Source organism: Tympanuchus pallidicinctus, unplaced genomic scaffold (assembly GCF_026119805.1).
Source record: "Tympanuchus pallidicinctus isolate F22 unplaced genomic scaffold, pur_lepc_1.0 scaffold1, whole genome shotgun sequence".
Lineage (NCBI taxonomy): Eukaryota > Metazoa > Chordata > Aves > Galliformes > Phasianidae > Tympanuchus > Tympanuchus pallidicinctus.
Genome location: NW_026294618.1, coordinates 19,724,434 through 19,743,341, shown reverse-complemented (window position 1 = coordinate 19,743,341; position 18,908 = coordinate 19,724,434). Strand labels below are relative to the sequence as shown.

Sequence of the window (18,908 nt, the reverse complement as noted above, 5' to 3'; positions counted from 1 at the left end):
AACAAACAAAAAACACCAAAAAGCCTGAAGAGAATAACAAAAAAAGAAAGAATGCAAAAGAAAAAAAAGAGCCAACAAGAAGGATCTCATTTAAACACGTTCCGTGGAACAGAACTGCCAGTTCTTGGTGATTTCTTTTGCCCTCGTACACCATATGACACAGCTCAGAAAGCTTCAACATTTTCATCCTGATATATCCTTATATATATATAATATGAGACAGCCTGATTTGCTGGCCTGCAGTAAGCAATGTAACAGCACCTTTTTAATTCTGCATGGCTTCCTATCATTCAAGCTCAAAGTAATTAACTATAGAAAAAATACATTTTTCTGTATGTTGCTTCTATAGACATGTGATTATGTCATTGTATATGCCTCAGACAATTTCTGGTGCTTTCTTTTTTTTTTTTTTTTTTTTTTTTTTTAAACACAGCAGCTAAAAACTGCTATAGGTATTTAATAAGCATAATCAAAAACTGAAATAAAAAAGGGGCATTTTCTAAAAGTAATTTTCCCATTTTAATCTGCCAGGGAGAATATCATAGAATGGTTTGGGTTGGAAGGGTCTCCAAGGATCACAAGTTCCAACCCTCTGCCACAGGCAGGGCCACCGACCTCCAGATCTGGTACAGACCAGGCTGCCCAGGGCCCCATCCAACCTAGTCTTGAACACCTCCAGGGATGGAGCACCCACAACCACTCCGGGCAGCCTGTTCCAGCACCTCACCACTTTCTCTGTAAAGAACTTTCCCTGGCATCCAATCATCTAAACCTTCCCTCTCTGAGCTTAAAACCATTCCCCCTTTGTCCTGACATTGTCTACCCTTGTAAAAAGTTGATTTCCCTCCTGCTTATAATCCCCTTTTAAATACTGTAAGACTGCAATGAGGTCTCCTTGCAGCCTTCTTTTCTCCAGGCTGAACAAGTCCAGCTCCCTCAGCCTGTCTTTGTAGGAGAGGTGCTCCAGCACCCTGATCATCTTTGTGACCTTCCTCTGGACCCTCATCAGCAACTCTACATCTTTCCTGTACTGGGGGCTCCAGGCCTGGATGCAGTACTCCAGATAGGGTCTCAGGAGAACAAAGTAAAGGGGTACAATCACCTGCTTGTCCCTGCTGACCACCCCTCTTCTGATGGAGCCCCGGATACTGTTTGCTTTCTGAGCTGCAACCACACACTGCTGGCTCATGATAAGTTTTTCATCCCCCAGGTCCTTCTCTGCAGGGCTGCTCTCAAGCAGTTCTTCTTCCAGTCTGTATACATATTGGTGATTTCTCCAGCCCAAGTGCAAAACCTTGCATTTTGCTATGTTGAACCTCATTAAGTTCACATGGGCTCACCTTTCAAGTCTGCTGACCTCTCTGGATGGCATCCCTTCTTTCTAATGTGTCAACTGCACCATTCAGTTTGTTGTCACCGGAAATCTTGCTGAGGGTGCACTTGAGCATCGATGTCATAGATGAGTCATCGATGTCAGTGATGAAGAAGCTGATACTGAATAAAGTTCCATATTACTTTACATGTGTATCTTCTAAATTTGGGTTCTGCTCGGGAACCTGTTCAATGTCAAAGGCACCACTGCTTTTTCTTACAAGCTAACACAAAATTTTCAGAAATTTTGTCTTATTAAAGACATATTTGTCAAGGCACCCTTGCTTTGCACTATTCATTCAAGATTTTTGGAAGGTCTGTTTCAGGGCTCAATGAAACAGTTGAGCTATGGCTGATCGAATTACTATATGATAGCAGACCAGAGTGTAATTGACCATGTGCTAGCTCTTAGCCTGCCAGAAATACAAAGAAAAATGTGCTAGCTTGAAATTCAATTAAGTTAACATGCTTTTGAAGCATTTAGAGGGGGCTAGAAATGTGCCTATGGTCAATGCCCACAGCTCAGCTGAAACACTTGAAAAACTTGAAACACCATGATATCCATGTTGTTTTGTTTTTTTTTCCCCTCCTGAAATGTTTAAAGAGAAAGTTAAGATCAGAAAATTTTGTATAAAAAAAATAGCTAATCCAGTAATACTCTAAAAATATCAAAGTAATTGAGAGTACTAATATCTAGTCTCTTAGAGAAAGTGCCAATGTCAGAAGCAAATTAGTGATGAGAACCAGAAGAACAAGCAAATATAACCCCATGTGGACAGATGAATGGAATCAGAAAGACAATACAGGTGGGTACAGCAATGCCTTCCTTTTTTAGCTTCTTTCAAAGCTAAATGGAATCTTTTACTGTCTTCAGTGGATATTTGGCCAGCACATAAAGACTATGTGGGACCTAGACTGGTAAATCAGACCGGTAAATCAGGGAGAATCTGGTAATTCAACAATCCTGAAAGTCTCTGTAAAAGTTCTTATTTCCAGAACCTACTGCACTGATATAAGTCAACATTTAACCTTGATAGACACAAGGACTCCTGCATCCTTTCCTACCTACTGCAGTTCTCTCTCTGGTATGCTCTGTACTTTTCTGCTTTTTTCTTTTTCTTTTTTTTCCTGGTTATTCTTCTGTACTTTCTGATGCTAAAACAGTTGCTCTCATATTCCAAGCAGATGTTAGTTTCCCTGTCTTCAGGGTCTGGTCACAGTTTTTAAAGCATTCAAGCTTCTTCCTTGTGTCAGTCAGTATCAAGGGGAAAAAGCGAGGTGCAATGACCAAAAATATTGTTTGAAATGAATTAGACTGAATATGAATGTGCTATGATAAAAGGGTCAAAAAGCTTTAAACAATAAAAAATCCAGGTTGCGCATCTCTGAGTTCCTGGAACACTGTTGTTTGCTAAAGGGAATCAATGGAAAAGTATTGGAAATCTCTGACATTCAAAACAAGTGCATTTTTGCACAAATTATTTTTTGTATAAATCTTTTAATCTGTTATGCACTGAAAGAAAGCTTCAGGAGCAGAATATTAATACCTGGAAATACTAATTGGTGCCTTATTTTTTGCTTTTTTTGATTTATTTCTCTGCAAAATACTCCTTTTTATTTCAAAATTAGTTTAAATTGCTTTAAGCTTCTAAGCCTCTTCATAAGCTGCTTACCCATCTGAAACATTTTTGCCATTTTTACTGGAGTAGAAGCAGTTCATTTGGATGGTGTAACAAATAAAACACAACGTGAAAAGGAATACCTAATCTAGTTCTGGAAAAGATGTGGTATATAAAACCATACAGCTGCACCATGCAGATTAATTAGTACTTCAGTGTATTAAGAAAAAATACCTTCGCAGCCTAGCCTATAGCTAATATAAATATTGAATGTAATGAATGCAAGTAAATTAATCAGTTAAGTATATCTTAGATATTACAAATGCATACATGAAATGTTTTTGCTGGAGGTTTGTCTGTCCAGGGACTGCAGTAACCAGTTCTGTATCCTCATTACCTTGTGACATTTCTCTTGGCTTTATTCTAACCTTGAAAAGAAACATCTTCAGAAATTGAGAAGACTGACTGACCTGTCAAGTGCAAGGAAGAAAATCTGGAGCACCTTACCCTGCTATTCTGATCTCAAGAGATTTCTAACCTGTGTAACACAATACTTTATACAAAACTTACATTAAAATGGAGAGATTGGGTGATTACCTGACTTTAACTTCCAGCTTTTGAAGAAGGCTTGTATTTTCTGTTACACTGACTTGATGCATTTGCACTGCAGCACTACCTATCTACAAATTTCCATCTAACACCTCAGGCTTTTTACTTGAAATATTGAAGTTTGAGGGGTAGCATTTCCTCAAAAATAGATAATCAGCTCTATCAGGGCTATCACAACAAGGTTGTCAATGCAGCCAATCTCTCTGTGCGCTCAAGGAGAGAAGCAGGCAGTTCTGAGGGCATAAAGCCAAGCACCAGAATGCCCAAGGTTTGTTTGATAGCCCAAGATTAGCCTTGGGCTATCAAACAAACACAGTCATGGGCTCTATTTGAATTCCTGTCTCTTTCTGACACTTAAGCACCTGACACAAGCCTGAAAAAGAAATGCCTGTCTACTCAGTATCTTGAGTGCTCTTTATGATAGGCACACATGGCAGTGCTTATACCAGTAGACCTAAAAGAAATCAAGGAGGTTATCAGTCCAAAGTAAAACTGCCGCCATTGTAGTTTCAGACAATGTAAGTCAGACTTTTCCAACCAAAAAACAGATATGATTTCAGGAATAGCATGGGCTATTTATTTTGGAATGTGATAAACCAGCATGATTCATCTCAGTCTGAAGTATACGCCTCAAAAATGTCAGATGAGTGCCATCCTTCAAATACATATTTATCTCTGCTGACTACAAGGAAAGCTGCAGATGACAGGTTCCAATGCAGAAAACTACATCATAAATATCTAAAGGTAGGTGATCTGAAGCACATGTCTAATGCTAAAAAATGGAAAATGATTTGACAGCCCAAACTAATTCAGTGGAACCACATGATGAATAATGTCCAAGGATAAGATGTTTTTTATAACTCCTGTGTTAGATAAAAATGGACATGCAAATTCTATTCCTAAAACAGCATCAGTGACCAGAACATACTAATTTGGAGCAAAGTCAGAAAACCCAAAGGGAGAAGTAAGGAGCATATGGAGTGATGCCATTTATTTAGTGCATTTGGAGTTTTGAGCACTGACGCAGATAACTGCAGGTGGAACAAATATTTGATGGTACCCAATTATATCTTTCAGAAGAACAATTCTCGTACTTCAGCTCCATCCATCTTTCAAACAGAGATTAGTAGATTGGCAATTTAACATCACAAGATTTATTTCTGAGATAAATAAGGGTGTATAGGGAAGGTGTGTACAGTAATGCTGCCATGAGTGAAAAAGGGGTCTTTGATATGATGGAGGTGGAAGAATTGAGGATGGAGGTGAAAGAATTGAGATATAGAATACTCCAGGCCAGGTTGGATGGGCCCCTGGGCAGCCTGGTCTAGTATTAGATATGGAGAAAAAGTACCGATCACTGGAGAAGGCTGTGACCAGAGACATGCTGAAGCAGGGTTAAAACAGACTTCTGCACAGAAAACATCTGTGAAAAAGGAGAAATGTGGAAAGCAAGAAAGCATAGAATGACACCATCCCCATACCTTACAGGAAGGAAGAGCACCTTGGCTTGTATGGTGTAAATGAGGCACAGTATTTCTCCCAGGACACAACAAGGGACAGGACAGAAATCCCAGAGAGACACTGCAGGAATTGCAAGAAGCTCCAGGGGTTAAAGTGGGGGGAAGCAAGGAGCCCTTGGGGTAATGCAAAATTAATTTCCATTGCTTTGAAGTGTATGATGTCATAGCACTAATATGTATGTAACAAACAGCTCTGCACAGGGCTTTTCAGGTTCAAAGTACATCACTGCTATCCACACAATAGCACTGTGGCAGAATTAAGTTCACAAAATGATTACTGACATTTTCTCACAGATTCTGATTAGTGAAACTGTTGACTAAAATATAAAATATCAGAACTTAATTGACCTAAACCAACCAATATGTGTGCATTATCCTGTAGTCTGGAAAAATGCAGCAGTATGTAGTCAATCTGGTTTCATTATATGAGTATTATTTTAAAATCGACTCTAAGAAAATTGGTAATAATGATTCCAAATACAGACCAGAAAAGCCAGCCTAACGCTACTAAACTTCTTTTGATCCTTCTTCTACCTGGCTTTATAGAGTCTTCTCCCAAAGGAGAGAGCGTTGCTGCTTGTAGCTATCAGGTCAAATACAGGAGACAATCAGATTCCCTTGCTATCACCAAAAGTGCAGCTATTTTCTTCATCATACTCTAACAATTGTTTCCCTCTACCTCAGCAATTAAAGAGAACTAAAGTAATTGGGTAGTAGAGCTCAAAGATTTATAGAAGAATCTACACACAAAACTGAGAAATCCTTGTCCCATTGACAGCAATGATAGATCTACCATTAACTCCACAAGGGCTGGAATTAATCCTAAACATTTGCTAGGAAAAGTTCTTGTTTAATTTACCTATGAATCTTGTCACTTGAACAGGATCCCCTCTAATTGAGACTGTGTATCACAGAAGTTCCAACTCATGCTGGAATTGATGGAATAATTGTACTAGAAGCCCAGAAGGGTCCCCATTTGGGAAGAGAATGGAACGGAAGGGTGAAACTGGCTCTGCTGGAATCCTGCCATGGATGTTGGTGGAACCAGGATTTAATCCCAAGGATCCAAACCAGCTGAGCTATCTATTCAGCTGAACTGAACTATCAAATCTCTGACGTTTCTTTTCTAGTAAGACATTTTTCACTGATTATCAGATTAAAAACATCAGAAAGAATGTTGGTATTTATGAGCTTCTTCCTTGATTTTTTTTTCTTATTGTTTCCAAAATTCCTCTTAGTTTGCACTTTGTTTCTGACTATTCACGATAGAGATCGTTTACTAGTCTCTGTAATACTAAGCAAATTGTACTTATGTTTCTATACCCATGCAGAATTATGTGTAACTCCATAAAAATAGGTATGTATTAAAGACTTACTTTGTTGAGTTTGCTTTTGAGAAAGAAGTAACTTAAGCATTAATTCTCAGAGGCATCGATTATTGCCAGAGAACATACGACTGTTCAATTTAAAATGCCTTTCTACTTCAAAATACCTTTTAATTTTTCTTTTAAAGCATTCAGTAAAATCTTTAAATTATCAGAACTGAAGAAAATGATTTGATTTTGTCGCTTGTTTCAGCATCACTTCTTTGCAGCCTTTTGATTCACTAAAAACCATCCTTGGCCTGACCCAAAACAATTATTTCTTTTACTTTTAGGAGTTCATCGTTATCTTCTTTGCTGCACCTCCTCAGTAATGCCTCTTGCTGTTTTGCCATTGTATTGTGAACTTTTCTGCTCCGCTTCACCCACTGAGATGGAGGAGGTCTCATCCTGATTTTCCTATGGGGTGCAGGAAGAAACAGCAGCCTAGTGATATGTTCCCTTTTAAACATGTTTCCATAGTAACAGGCAGACAATCTCCCTCTTTCCATAACCTACAGACTGGGAATTTTTCAAACAAGGGTGCTGCCTCTTTTTCTATCTGGCTGAGCTCTACCTGGGGTCTGTGAAAAGCAATGAAAACATTCATGGTCTTTTCTTGCAACCATTAGCACCCAGATGTTGCGTCAAAAGGTGAACCCTACTCCTGGGACCAGGTAGTGGGGTAAGAACCACACATCCCTGACAAATCTGACACAGGGCATCTTATCATGCTCTTACAAAGAGAAAAACGACTTTGTAGAAATATGCAAAGATGAAATGGAATTGCAGAAGAAAGCTGTGGTAAGAAGTGAAAACTGAACTCACTATTGAAAGTCTGTACTGCATTAGCAACACCTGGGAGTGATGATCCTGCTAACAGTCACAGCCCATTATGAATGAAGACAGACTGAATTGGTGGCTGGCGCAGTGAGACTGCCATGGCCATGAACATCCATGCTGGAAGTACCTACACCACTGCAGCTTTGCCAGTCTGAATTGTCCTCCAGAGTCTGAGCAGCCTGTAATGAGCATGGAGGCAGAGCATGGTGACTTTCACATAATTGAAGCTGCCCATTGGGGAATATATACCAAAGGCTGTATGTTTGATCCTTTTAAAAGGAGACAATACAATGAAGATCCGTAGTGGAGAAGGCAAGCATGGCAAGGCATTGAAATGAGTCAGTCTCTCATCTCCATTGAAGCCATTCCACTGCCCATATGTAAGTACATGCTAAGGATCAGCTATGCATCCAGATGTTACAGAAGTCACCAGGGCATGCAGAAGAGCAAAGGAGGAACTTTTTTCTAACATCCCACAGCCAAAATGTGAAACATAACTATAGCTGTTTCACCTTCTTTCCATGTCCTCTCTCTTTTCCTTGGAAAGATCTTTCACTCGTTCCAGAGCAGATACTGGAATTAGTATTTCAGATGTAGTCTAACAATGGCATGAGTTTCTGTATGGAAAAATATATTTCCTCAGCTACTGAACTTTACAGCCTCCTCATCTGGCCAGCCCTGTCTGAATACATGACTCATTTAGACAAAAAATATTGTCCTTTTTGACAAAATAACAAATGTGCAACCCCTTTGTATTCAGTAGTAGAAATGGATGAATAATTCATAGCAAATAACCCATTTGATTAATCTTACATCCTTACAAGATCTTTTTGTGTTTGTGAATCGACCTTGGGCCTAATGGGATTTTTGCAGTTACACAACATTATGAGGTGTTTAGTTTTTACAGACAGCTTCTGGTCTGTAGGTTGTTTGCGAGCTTTTGTTGCCAACAACTTACAGTTAAAATGCAGAATATTAAGATTTTATATGATGCTCGGGAAATAGGATATGATTCTGTTCTACGAGTAAAAGTGATTCACAGAAACCAGCTTTCAAACATAACTATAAGGTATTTAAAGTTCAAAATTTGTTTTCTGACAAATTTTATCACATCTACGAATTTCTGCACTGCACTACAACTTCTAGGTGCAGGAAAAGTAAGGATCTGAAACGGAATTATTTAGAAGTACAACAAAGACTTAAACACAAAGATACTGACTGCACTGAGGAAGGCTGGATATTTAGGTGGAAAGACAGACATACTGGAAAATCAAGCTTTTCTTTTTTGCATGTTTGCTTCATAAATGGTTATATCTTTTTTTTTCCGTTCAACATATAAAGTCATAAAGACATGATCATGCAATCAAAAGTAATTGAATAACTATGAGTTACTGTCTTGCACTTGAACCACACAAATTAATCAAAAGTATGACTGCAAATACTGTGAAACAAAAATAGTCTTCTAACCTGCCTTTAAACTCCCTTGCATTTTACTTTGCATTTGGGGTAGATTAAGAGCATTATTAGTAATTGCAAGCCATTGATACAAGTTTTAACCATTTTCTTAACACCAACTTGATATCCTATCTCTTCGTGAAGACAAAACAGAAATTTAATGAAACAAAAAAAAAATTGAATGCAAATTTTCTGTGTAAAACAATGGGAGCTGCTAGGTGTTTAACTATGGTAAAATAAATGCCTTTCTTGCCCATAAAAGGAGTCAAAACATTTTTTCAATAATCTCTTCTCCCTCTTCGCTGCATGCATCTATTAAAATCTTTATTTGAAGAAAAATTCATCCTATCTTCTACATTCAAGTGCTTTTTTTCCCCTTTTATCTGAATGCCATTTAAACATGTCTCATTTTCCATGTGCTTCTTGATAAATTTGTGCTATATGTTTTTGACACACCCAAAGTGAATTGTTGCTTTACTCTGCACATGCCTGAAAGGAACGATTGTGAATGTTTTGAGTTTGCACAGAAGAGTAGTTCTTTACATACTGTTGTTCAGATCGTGTAACTACTGGATGGAATAAAGCTTGGAACTGGAAGAAATCCAGTTTGTATGCTCACTGACTCAGAGTAAGCAGCTTGAGACCATGCATGTCAAATCTTCTGTTCCTTTTATTATGAACCACTACCTTTATCAGATTGCTTCTCTCAGAATTTTTGGTGCGTGTGTAAACTTGTAGCCACGCAAATGCTTACCCTGATCTCTGTTAAAGAAATGGTAATGGGAAAGCTCCGAAATGTTTCTTGAGAAAAGAACTATGAATGCTTGGGCAAGCTCTTTTAAAAGAATCCATCACACTTCTGCCTGCATTAACTAATGAGCTCTTTTACAGAATCAATAATGTAACAGTTGAGATCAGCCCCATCCCTTGATACTTTTTCCCAATAAAGGCAGGGGATCATTGTATTAATATTATTTAGTGATTATTCAGCACTTTTTCTCTGGTGAAATACTATGCAAACACGAATTAATTCCCACCAAAGCCCAGAAACCTCAGTAGGAAACATTAAATCCATTTTACAAATAAGGGCCTAAAGCCAGAGATCTTTCAATACCAGTGAGATAGTAACTTGAAGCACCTTGAGACAGTGAGCAGGTATGAGAACCTAAAATAATGAACTTACAGCTAGGGCTACCGTAACTAATATTGTCACCTGCCTTGACCTATGACAATTACTGTACTTCTCAAGGAAAGCCCTTTTTATGTTGTTTTTTTTTGAGGAATGGGTGCCTCAAGCAGTCCCTTCAGATAGAGGATGTTGATACAAAGAAATTAGCCACTGGGATAAAGAGAAAGGGACCAGATCCATAGCTCAGTGACTAGAGTAACCACTCACACTCAGATTTCTCTACTAGCTCATATCTTGAGTTCTAATTTATGTTCACATAATGGGCTTGAATTCAAATGATGAGGCAACAGCACCAAGAAAGAGACAGACAGACAACTACGTCCCAGCTGTCTGCAAAAGTGTTCATCAACACCACGGCTAGTTTATTATACAGAACTTTGCTTCCAAAGCATTTGTGAAAGTCCTCACAATTCCTACCATCTATTTTTTTTTTTTTTGGACATCTAAAGTTTCACAATTGAGTGAGGAGAGAAGGATTTCCTTCTAGAAATGCTATAGGCATACACCAATTTCCATTCATTATCTTGGAAATTTTGGTACTTACAGAGGGCTCCAAAAGGGGCTCAAAACTGAGGAGCAAGGATAGATCTCTACTTGATTTTAGTATTATTTTTCTGTCCTCCAGCCAGAAAAAGCTGAAGCTTTCTACAGCAGTTTAGCTTCTTTTTGTAGAACAGTTAAGATTTCATTGTTGCTTTTTTTCTTTCCTTTTCCTTGTCTGTATTGATTCACACCCACCTTCTTGATAACCAGGACATGTAATGCTATAATGATATGGAAAGTACTGCAGTAACAGTGGGTTGGCGAAGTCTTCAGCTGCAACAGATGAGAACAAGCCCAAATGCAGCAGTTACAGACAGAGGAATGAAGGAAAATAACTGTTTACTCTTGAAAGGCCTCAGGTAGACAGAGAGCTCTAACAAGAGAGCCCCTTGCATCTACATCACCCCTCAAATGAGGTCTGGGAAGGGTTGGATCCCAGCTCCACCCCTCACTCAGGCACACTGCATGCACCTGAGCTCCCCTGTGTTGGCCCTGCCTTCCCATCAGGTGGATCAGGCCATGATTTAGCATTTCTGCTACAAGATGCTAGATGATTGATCAGTTTAGCATACCTCTTTGTGTTACTCATTGATAATCTATTTCATATGAAGCTCCTTAATCATGTAGACACCTAACATTTAATATTATTGACTTATATTTCATTTGCTCTGACTTTAAAAATTATTCAGTTCTTTCTCAACCAAATGGGAAGGAGAACAGTTTTGACATACTTCTGGGGCATAATTCATCACATCCTAAGTTAAATTTCTAAAATATGTCAAATTTCCTACATCCTAGAAAAGTCTATCACTCCTCATTGACTCTAAAGAAAATCCAGATGTCTAGTTTAGACACCTACATCTGAACTTACTTTCTAGCTATTACATGCAGTGAACTCTGACCTGAACTCCTTCCTGTGTGCTGTGAAATGGGGGAGCAGGGCAAAAATAAATAAATATCCATTAACACCAAGAGATGTCCTTCTTTCCATGATTTATCAATAGGATTCACCTATTTATAGGCTCCTATGGAACCTCACATTTAATTGCATCTTCCCTCTTACACAATTATAATTTGAGCAGAAACTGAGGAACTAAATTAAAGGATCCCAGTGTCTTTCTTAACATATACTTCAGTCCAATCTTTGGAGCATAATTCAAAAAAAATTTCTCTCTTAGTTTTCAATATTAAGTGGACAAGCAAGACCAATAGGAATATCTTCACACTTAAAGTTTACAGAAAACCCTGACTTGAATGTAACTGAGTCATGGCAACATAGTTTTTCAGAAAATCCTGTTCTAAGGTTTATTTAAACATAATGGTTTTCCCTGCCTGACTTCCTGCTCTTTGTTCAAACAATTTTTTTCCCCTTAACATAGCAGCTACGACTTATCTTCCTATTAACATGCAGCATTAAGGCTTATACCACTGCTTTCAAATACAAAAATATCAAAATACATAAAATAAACTGTTGTAATGTATTAATACAAACAAATGCATAACAAGAGAAAAACCACTGTGTTCTGAAATGTGGGCTCATTTTGAATAAAGGGAGCTTTAACTGCCAAACACACAAAAAACACTTTCCATATTTCCATTCCAAAAATAACCGTATAAAATAATTGCACATAAAGCAAAATTTTGGTGGATTTCACACAAAACAGCAACAATCTGAATGCAATTCTGGGAACAAAAACTCAGTTTTTCACAACATATGAAGTATTTATGGACACACTGAAGGCAGTGGGATGTTTTACCAATAGCTTTGGGATGCATCACGATTTCATTCATGAGCTCTATAGGTTTTCAAATTTCTTTTTGCTGCTATTATTTTTTAAATTCAAGAGGTGACGTTAAAAACTCTCTCTGTAATTATTATGTTGTCTGGAGGGTAGAGAGAAAAAGAAAACGACAGAAGAAGGGAAGCTGATAATTTCCTTGAACGCTTTCTTTTGAATTGTCGGCTGCCAGATGCTACCCAGATCTGACGTTTTTCTGCTTTAGATTCTCTAACCTGATGTAGCAGGTGAGAAATCCCTGGAAGGGCTGGGCTGAGAGGTTTGAGGCCACTCTCATGAACACGTGTGGTGCCGTGCTCGCTGTGGGCTTTGTGGCAGGGGGTGGCTGTGCCGCAGAGCAGCCTCCTGCCGCCCCCCATGGCTGCACCCAGCCTCGGGGTGCACAAGCAGAGCAAGTTATCTGAGAGATGACAGCTGTACCTATCTCCTCCTCTGGCGTCCCTGGAAAACTGAAGCTCGACTTGAGCAGATCGCCACCCTCGTCTTCTGAAAAGACAGAAACAAAGTAGCTATTTAACAGTGCTGATATTTCTGCACACCCAGACATACACTCTCTGCTGGTTTTCACATCCCAGTGATACCTCTTACCATGCAGTATCTCTGTTCATGTGCTGTTACCTGCAGTATTTACTTTTTTTTTTTTTTTAATTGCCATTAGTTCTAGTGGCTTTTAAACTTCAAGGAAAAAAAAAAAAGAAAAGATGATTGCCAGACTTTTTTCACATCACCAGGGTCATAATATTTATAAGTACCTTTTAAACATCTCTTACATTGCTCTTTTAAACTTTGCATAGTCACTGAATTCTTTTGCCTTTCTGTGTTTTGTTTTGTTTTTCATTTTTGTTTGCTTTTGTTGGTGGTTTTTGGTGTTGGTTTTTTGTTTTTTGTTTGGTCTTTTAAACATATGTTTCTTTCAGGAAGGATGACTGCCAGTCCTCCAGCTGTAGCACTAGTACCTCCCAGCTCTGATGACAGTAATGGCACTCACGATTCTCAGGCCGTTTTTTCTATCTTTAATTCACCACCAGTTCACTTCTGAAATTTGGAGCTTTGATTTTAATGCTTCTGCCCTACTATTCATATTTTCTGGAATCTCAGTTAGATGAAAGCCGTTTGAATACAAGCAGCCTTCCACTGTACTGTAACTGCCTGTGTTACAAGTACAGACACTTCGAAAGAGTGAAAGAATGGAGCACTTCATAGTCCATTGCTATGTGTTCAACAGCAATTCTTCAGAGAAAGGCAAAATCAGGTATTGCAGATCTTGTTTTGGTTGTGCACGACTGAGGATGATGATTCCTAACTTTCTGGCAAACAACCTAGCAAGTTAGAAGCAACTCTAACTTTTCTAAAACATACCTCAGTTCTCATATCAGACACATTAGTTTTTGTGGTTCACTTTATAACACACAGCATTTTGTTCGTTTTATTTCTAAATGCATTTTGCATATTTCTTGGTTGTGCACTTTTATTTGTACTGAGATTTCTTACCGATTATGTCACAGCAAGGAAAATGATTGAATACATTCATACAGATACTCAAAATATTGTTCCTAGTTTAGACAGTTCCTGAGGTTAAGAATATACAATAGACACCAATGGGATATATAGATATTGCAATGAAAACAATCCTGACAATGTTAAGAAAGTTAGAAAAGCTGAAATGTCAAACATCTTGTTTATAAAGACTCATTTGTTAAATAAACTCACTTGGCTAAATGCAGCTTACTAAAGATCTTGCTAAGTGATGGATAAAAAGTCATACCTAATTTTAAAATGACTGGCATATGAATTCAAATTAAACTTCATTTGGAGAGGTAATGGACAATGCTAATTAAATAAAAGCACAAATTAGGCAGTTTCCATGGAGACTTTGTTCACGTGATCTGGCTATACTGTATAACTCATGTGCATATCCTCTAATTTGGCTGCACAGGGGTAACAAAGCAAATGAAAGTTAAAACTAAAAATATTCTGAAGGATTCTTTAAATTCATGTAAATAACTAGATTTCACTTATAGCTTCACAATAAAGAAGCTTCACATTGAAACAGTAGTTTTGTATTTCTTGAAAAAGAATAGTTTTGGATTCATTCCCAACATACATCACACACATGCATTCAGAAACATTTATAGAATGTTCTGAAGAAAATAAAATGCAAAATATTATTTCTCCCATGTAAGATGTCAGCATTATCCTCAGAAATACGTTTCAAGCCTACAGTAAGCAGACCAACATTTTAAATGGGCATCTAGGGATAGGTCGAGGTTAGATGTCATGGAGAAATTATTTAGACAGAGGGTGGTGAGGCAGTGGAACAGGTTGTGCAGAGAAATTATGGGTGCCCCATCCCTGGAGGTGCTCAAGACAAGGTTGGATAGGGCCCTGGGCAACTTGAGCTGGTGGGTGGCACTCCTGCCCATGGCAGGAGGCTGGAACTAGATGATTTTAAGTTCCCCTCCTACTTAGGTCATTCTATGATTCTAAGAAGTCTAGACTAAAATTTTAGGGATAGGATAAACTAGAATAGGCATTTATGGGTTTCATGTGTTTGAGGAAAAAAAAAAAAAAAAGAGAGAGGAAATTTCCTTTACAAAATGAAAGAGAAAGGCCATGCAACTATTTCTATAACTCAGATTATGTCTTAGCAATAACATTTCTATGTAAATTTGGACATTTAAGTTATTCTCTTTCTACCTCAATTATCCAGTGGAATTATAATCCTAATTTGTCTCTTTTCATAGCTATCCTCTATGAGCACATTTGTTAATGTCAGTGAGCTTGTTCTCTAATAAAACCTGTAGAGAACATAAAAATGTTAGAATTTCCATCCAGCAAAAAAGTTGTATTCTTTTTTGAAGAAGGTCAGTCTTGAATGTCTCAAAGGAACTTAGAATTCCCTTGTGAAATACTAAGATTTATGAATCTGCATGATGGATTTGAGTAGTTCTCAGTGATTAGTTTACTTCCTAAACTGGAAGTAAGTTCTAAACTAAAGACTTCTTATTTCTTTATACTTTATGACTAATTTGATGTTCAGACTATCTTCTCAAAAGGCTACTGCCAGTATCTTCAGCCCTTGAAGAGATTTAATTTCTGTACTCTGCTCTTATGAAGCATAAATTAAAGCCTCAGTGGCTCTTTCACTATTACAAAGACAATCTTTGTGTGAGCTGAACTGTACTTCAAAGTCATATTATCCCTTCAAAAACAGACATACATGGTCTTTGTTCAGCTTACTGTTTTTCCTAGGAAATACAATTTTTATTATAGACCATGGAAATGAAAAGAGTAACTTTTACTCATGAGCACCACAAAAACCTTCACATCTCATGGCAGTGGATTGAGGCAGGTTATCACAAAATTCTCCTGCTAAAATTCACATGTCATAAAATGTATGCATTCATTTTATTTCATTCACCCTTTCTTTGTCATAGATCGGTACTATTTCAGCTTGCCTATTGCTCATGGTGGCTCTACTGATGGAAAGTTTTACACCACTGGACATATAAGAAAATGTTAGTCATATTATGGAGGATTTTGACTGGCAATATATTGCAAAGAATGATGAGATTACAAAATTAGAATGATTTACAATTTACAGTTTCAGACGATGTAAAGAGCACACAGCCCAGACCAGGAACACAATTACTAGCTAAAATCCCTTCTACACGTACACCATCTGCATCAAAAAACTGTCTCTGAAACTGAAACTGAAAAAATAGTAGGAAATGTTTTCACTCTGAATAGAGCTCACAAGAGTGACAAAAAATGATAGGCTTTAAAAATGCAGAGACATTTGCTTCTGTGAAAGCTGAATGTATAGTCAAATGATGCTGTGATCTGCATAAAGAAGAGAGCACAAACTGTCATTTACATCTAATATCGCCTTTTCTTTCCGAAAACCCTGATGGATTTGTCTTGCATTCCAGCGCAACACTGCAGACAACACTTGAGACTGTGATAGGAAGCTTTCACAGCTGCAGCTCTCGACTTAAGCTTCAAAATACCAGGCGACAGGGCAGAGCTGGAAGCCTGACAGATCCAGACTGCTTATTCAACCCTGAGGCTGCTACAACTACAGTGAGAAATGAAATGGGTCAGTGCCTGAGATCAGCTTTTGTCCTCAGAACAGGCTGTCTCTCTGTTAGGAATGTGCCTTGGCTCCAGTTTTTCCTCACCCTGCTGAAGAGACATGGCCTGGGGAAGTGCCTGTTGTCATAGACTGAAGGAACAAGGGAGTGTGGTGGGGATGACTGAGTGCCATCGAAGGGCAGTGTGTTTCTGATGAGTTATCAAGCACAGAGGTAGACTCAGGTTCTTCTGTTTGGTTTTTTTGTTTGTTTGTGTGGTTGGTTTTTTGTGTGTGCATCTAGAGAATAGGTTGAAGTACAATGCAAGTCCAAAATAAAACTGCTGAAGACCATAGAATTACATTCATGTTAGATGTGGGTAAAGGAGATGCAGTTGATCTCTTGGGGTCAATTTTTCATTGTGCCTGAGCTGTGCTTGGTACATGACTGTAAGTCAGTAGGATATTACTTGGAGTTTTGGGTCAAGAAAGTGAAATTTCTCTGTGAGCTAACAAAAGTATTGTCTCTTCTATCCCATTCCCTTTCATTTTCCTATGTTCTAAGTATTTTGACAGGCATTGCATAGAAGCCATCTACTATCATTTCTTTCCTTCAGCCTTATCCATCAAATTTTATCATCTCAGTTTTAACCTTTCAGTCTGCTCTCTAAGCCTCATGTATTAGTTTAAATTACTTTTCTTCACCTCCCAAGTATTGCACCAAGACATGTCTCTATGTTGGCTCTCATTTCTTACGCATTCATTCTGCCCTCAATACACCAGCATGCTGCTTTCATCTCCAAAATATTCTTATTCCATAACCCTTCCATTCCCAGAAGAGGCACAAGTCTCGATGAGTTAGCTGCTCACTTACTTTGAAAGGATCATATCAGCAAAACTTATAGTCAATTAACTGCAATTTCCATCTCTATATGAGAGTAAGGCAGAACTACAACTACAACCGATATTAAACTTCTCCATTTATTGGATTTTAATTTGTTATTGGTCTTCCCTGGACCTCCCACTGATCTTTTTTTCTGTATGCTTTTCTTTCAGCTAGTAAGCTCCCTATTGTAACTGTTCTTTTATTTCTGCTTTAAAGCAGCACCTGGCATATTAACTGTGACAAGTGCATGACAGAAAACAGAGGCACTAAAACGTCTGGATTAAACAGCAGGTGCAACTTCATTTGATCACATAATAACCAAGCATAAAATGAATCCCGAATACAAATAGAGGACTTGTACCATAACGCTCCACAATCACAGAAAACCAAACCACCTCTGTTAGACAAGAGATACTTGGATACCTAGAAAAGATATCTGCTGTAACTCAAAATCCGCCTGTCTGCTATCCAATTAAAGCGTTTCTTATAGGTGCCCTTCGATCCTAACCAAAGGATTCCCAGTCAGCTAGAGGGTATATATCACTGAGAGCTGTCATGATACTAATAACCTCAGAGAAATGCCTCCATGGATTTTCCTTTGTTATGTTATCTCCTGGAAGATAACTAACTGGACTAGCTTGGACCATCTCTGGGTGGCCAGTCATTTGTGGCAAACCTCTTCCAGGCCAGTCTCTAAGAATTCACATCTAATCAGTATTGTAACATCTATGTAGTAAATTAAGCATGGAGAAGGCCTGTTCTCTGGCCATGAGGCCAGCTGGCATGGTCTTGTCACATATTCCAGAACTCCATCCAAACTGTATTTGGGAATGGTCTCGTGCACATGCTAACTCCCCAGTCAAGCATGGGAATTATTTAGGAGATTGCAAATTAGTTGTTCAAGGTCAAAGCTAAGATAGGGGTCTAGCAAACATCATAAATAATCAACTTCCTATTTCCTTGGCCTCTGTCTTGCGGCCATTTTATTGGCTGCTAAAGATGCAGTCCATGTGGCAGTACCATCAAAGAGTAGAATACTCTTGTGCATTAATTTGATAGCATGCTGGTAAGCAGGAAATACACAGAAGCACTTCTGATTACAGTAAAGAATAAAGATGATCTTTGGCTATTTAAACTTATTGAGGTTTCCTTTCAAAGAGACCTGTGTGAAAAGCAGTAACAGTAAGAAGAATTCATTATTTAAATTCTTCAATTTTTCTCTACACTGCCTCTTTTTTTTTTTTTTTTTTTTTTTTTCCCTCTTGTTTCTATTTTTTTTTCTTACATACAGAAGTGTCCCTGATGGATCCAGCAAAGACCCAATGATTCCAGCAGCTGGCTCCAGCACTAGCCCAAAGTGAATGCTACGGAAAACAGAAGAACATACACAGGCTGCCTAGAAAACCCTTCCAACTTCCTGCAATCAGCACTTCAGGGACATCCTGAGATGGAAGTTTATTATATACCAGCATTTTTAATAGCCACCAGTGGATCTATCCTCTATGGATTCATCTAATCTTCTCTGAGCCCATTTATACTGATAGCCTGCACTGCATCCTGTGCCAATGCACCTCACAATTTAATTATGTGCTATTTGAAAAAGAATTTCCTTTTTGTTTGTTTATCAGGATGCCCAATAAC

At 38.2% G+C, this 18,908-nt stretch overlaps 2 protein-coding genes across 21 annotated transcripts in view; both read right to left on the bottom strand.

Annotated features, from left to right (window-relative positions):
* Positions 1-18,908, bottom strand: part of FBXO25 (F-box protein 25) — a 653,677-nt gene that overhangs the window by 84,698 nt on the left and 550,071 nt on the right. The window lies entirely within an intron of this gene.
* The window catches only part of DLGAP2 (DLG associated protein 2), a 451,834-nt gene that overhangs the window by 92,111 nt on the left and 340,815 nt on the right, over positions 1-18,908 (bottom strand). For 13 of the 20 annotated variants that reach the window (XM_052697261.1, XM_052697288.1, XM_052697298.1 and 10 more), the window contains one exon: positions 12,730-12,795. The exons of the other annotated variants lie outside the window; for them this stretch is intronic. In XM_052697261.1, the coding sequence (XP_052553221.1) occupies positions 12,730-12,795 (66 nt within the window). The remainder of the gene's footprint in view (positions 1-12,729; positions 12,796-18,908) is intronic. 20 annotated transcript variants of the gene reach the window in all.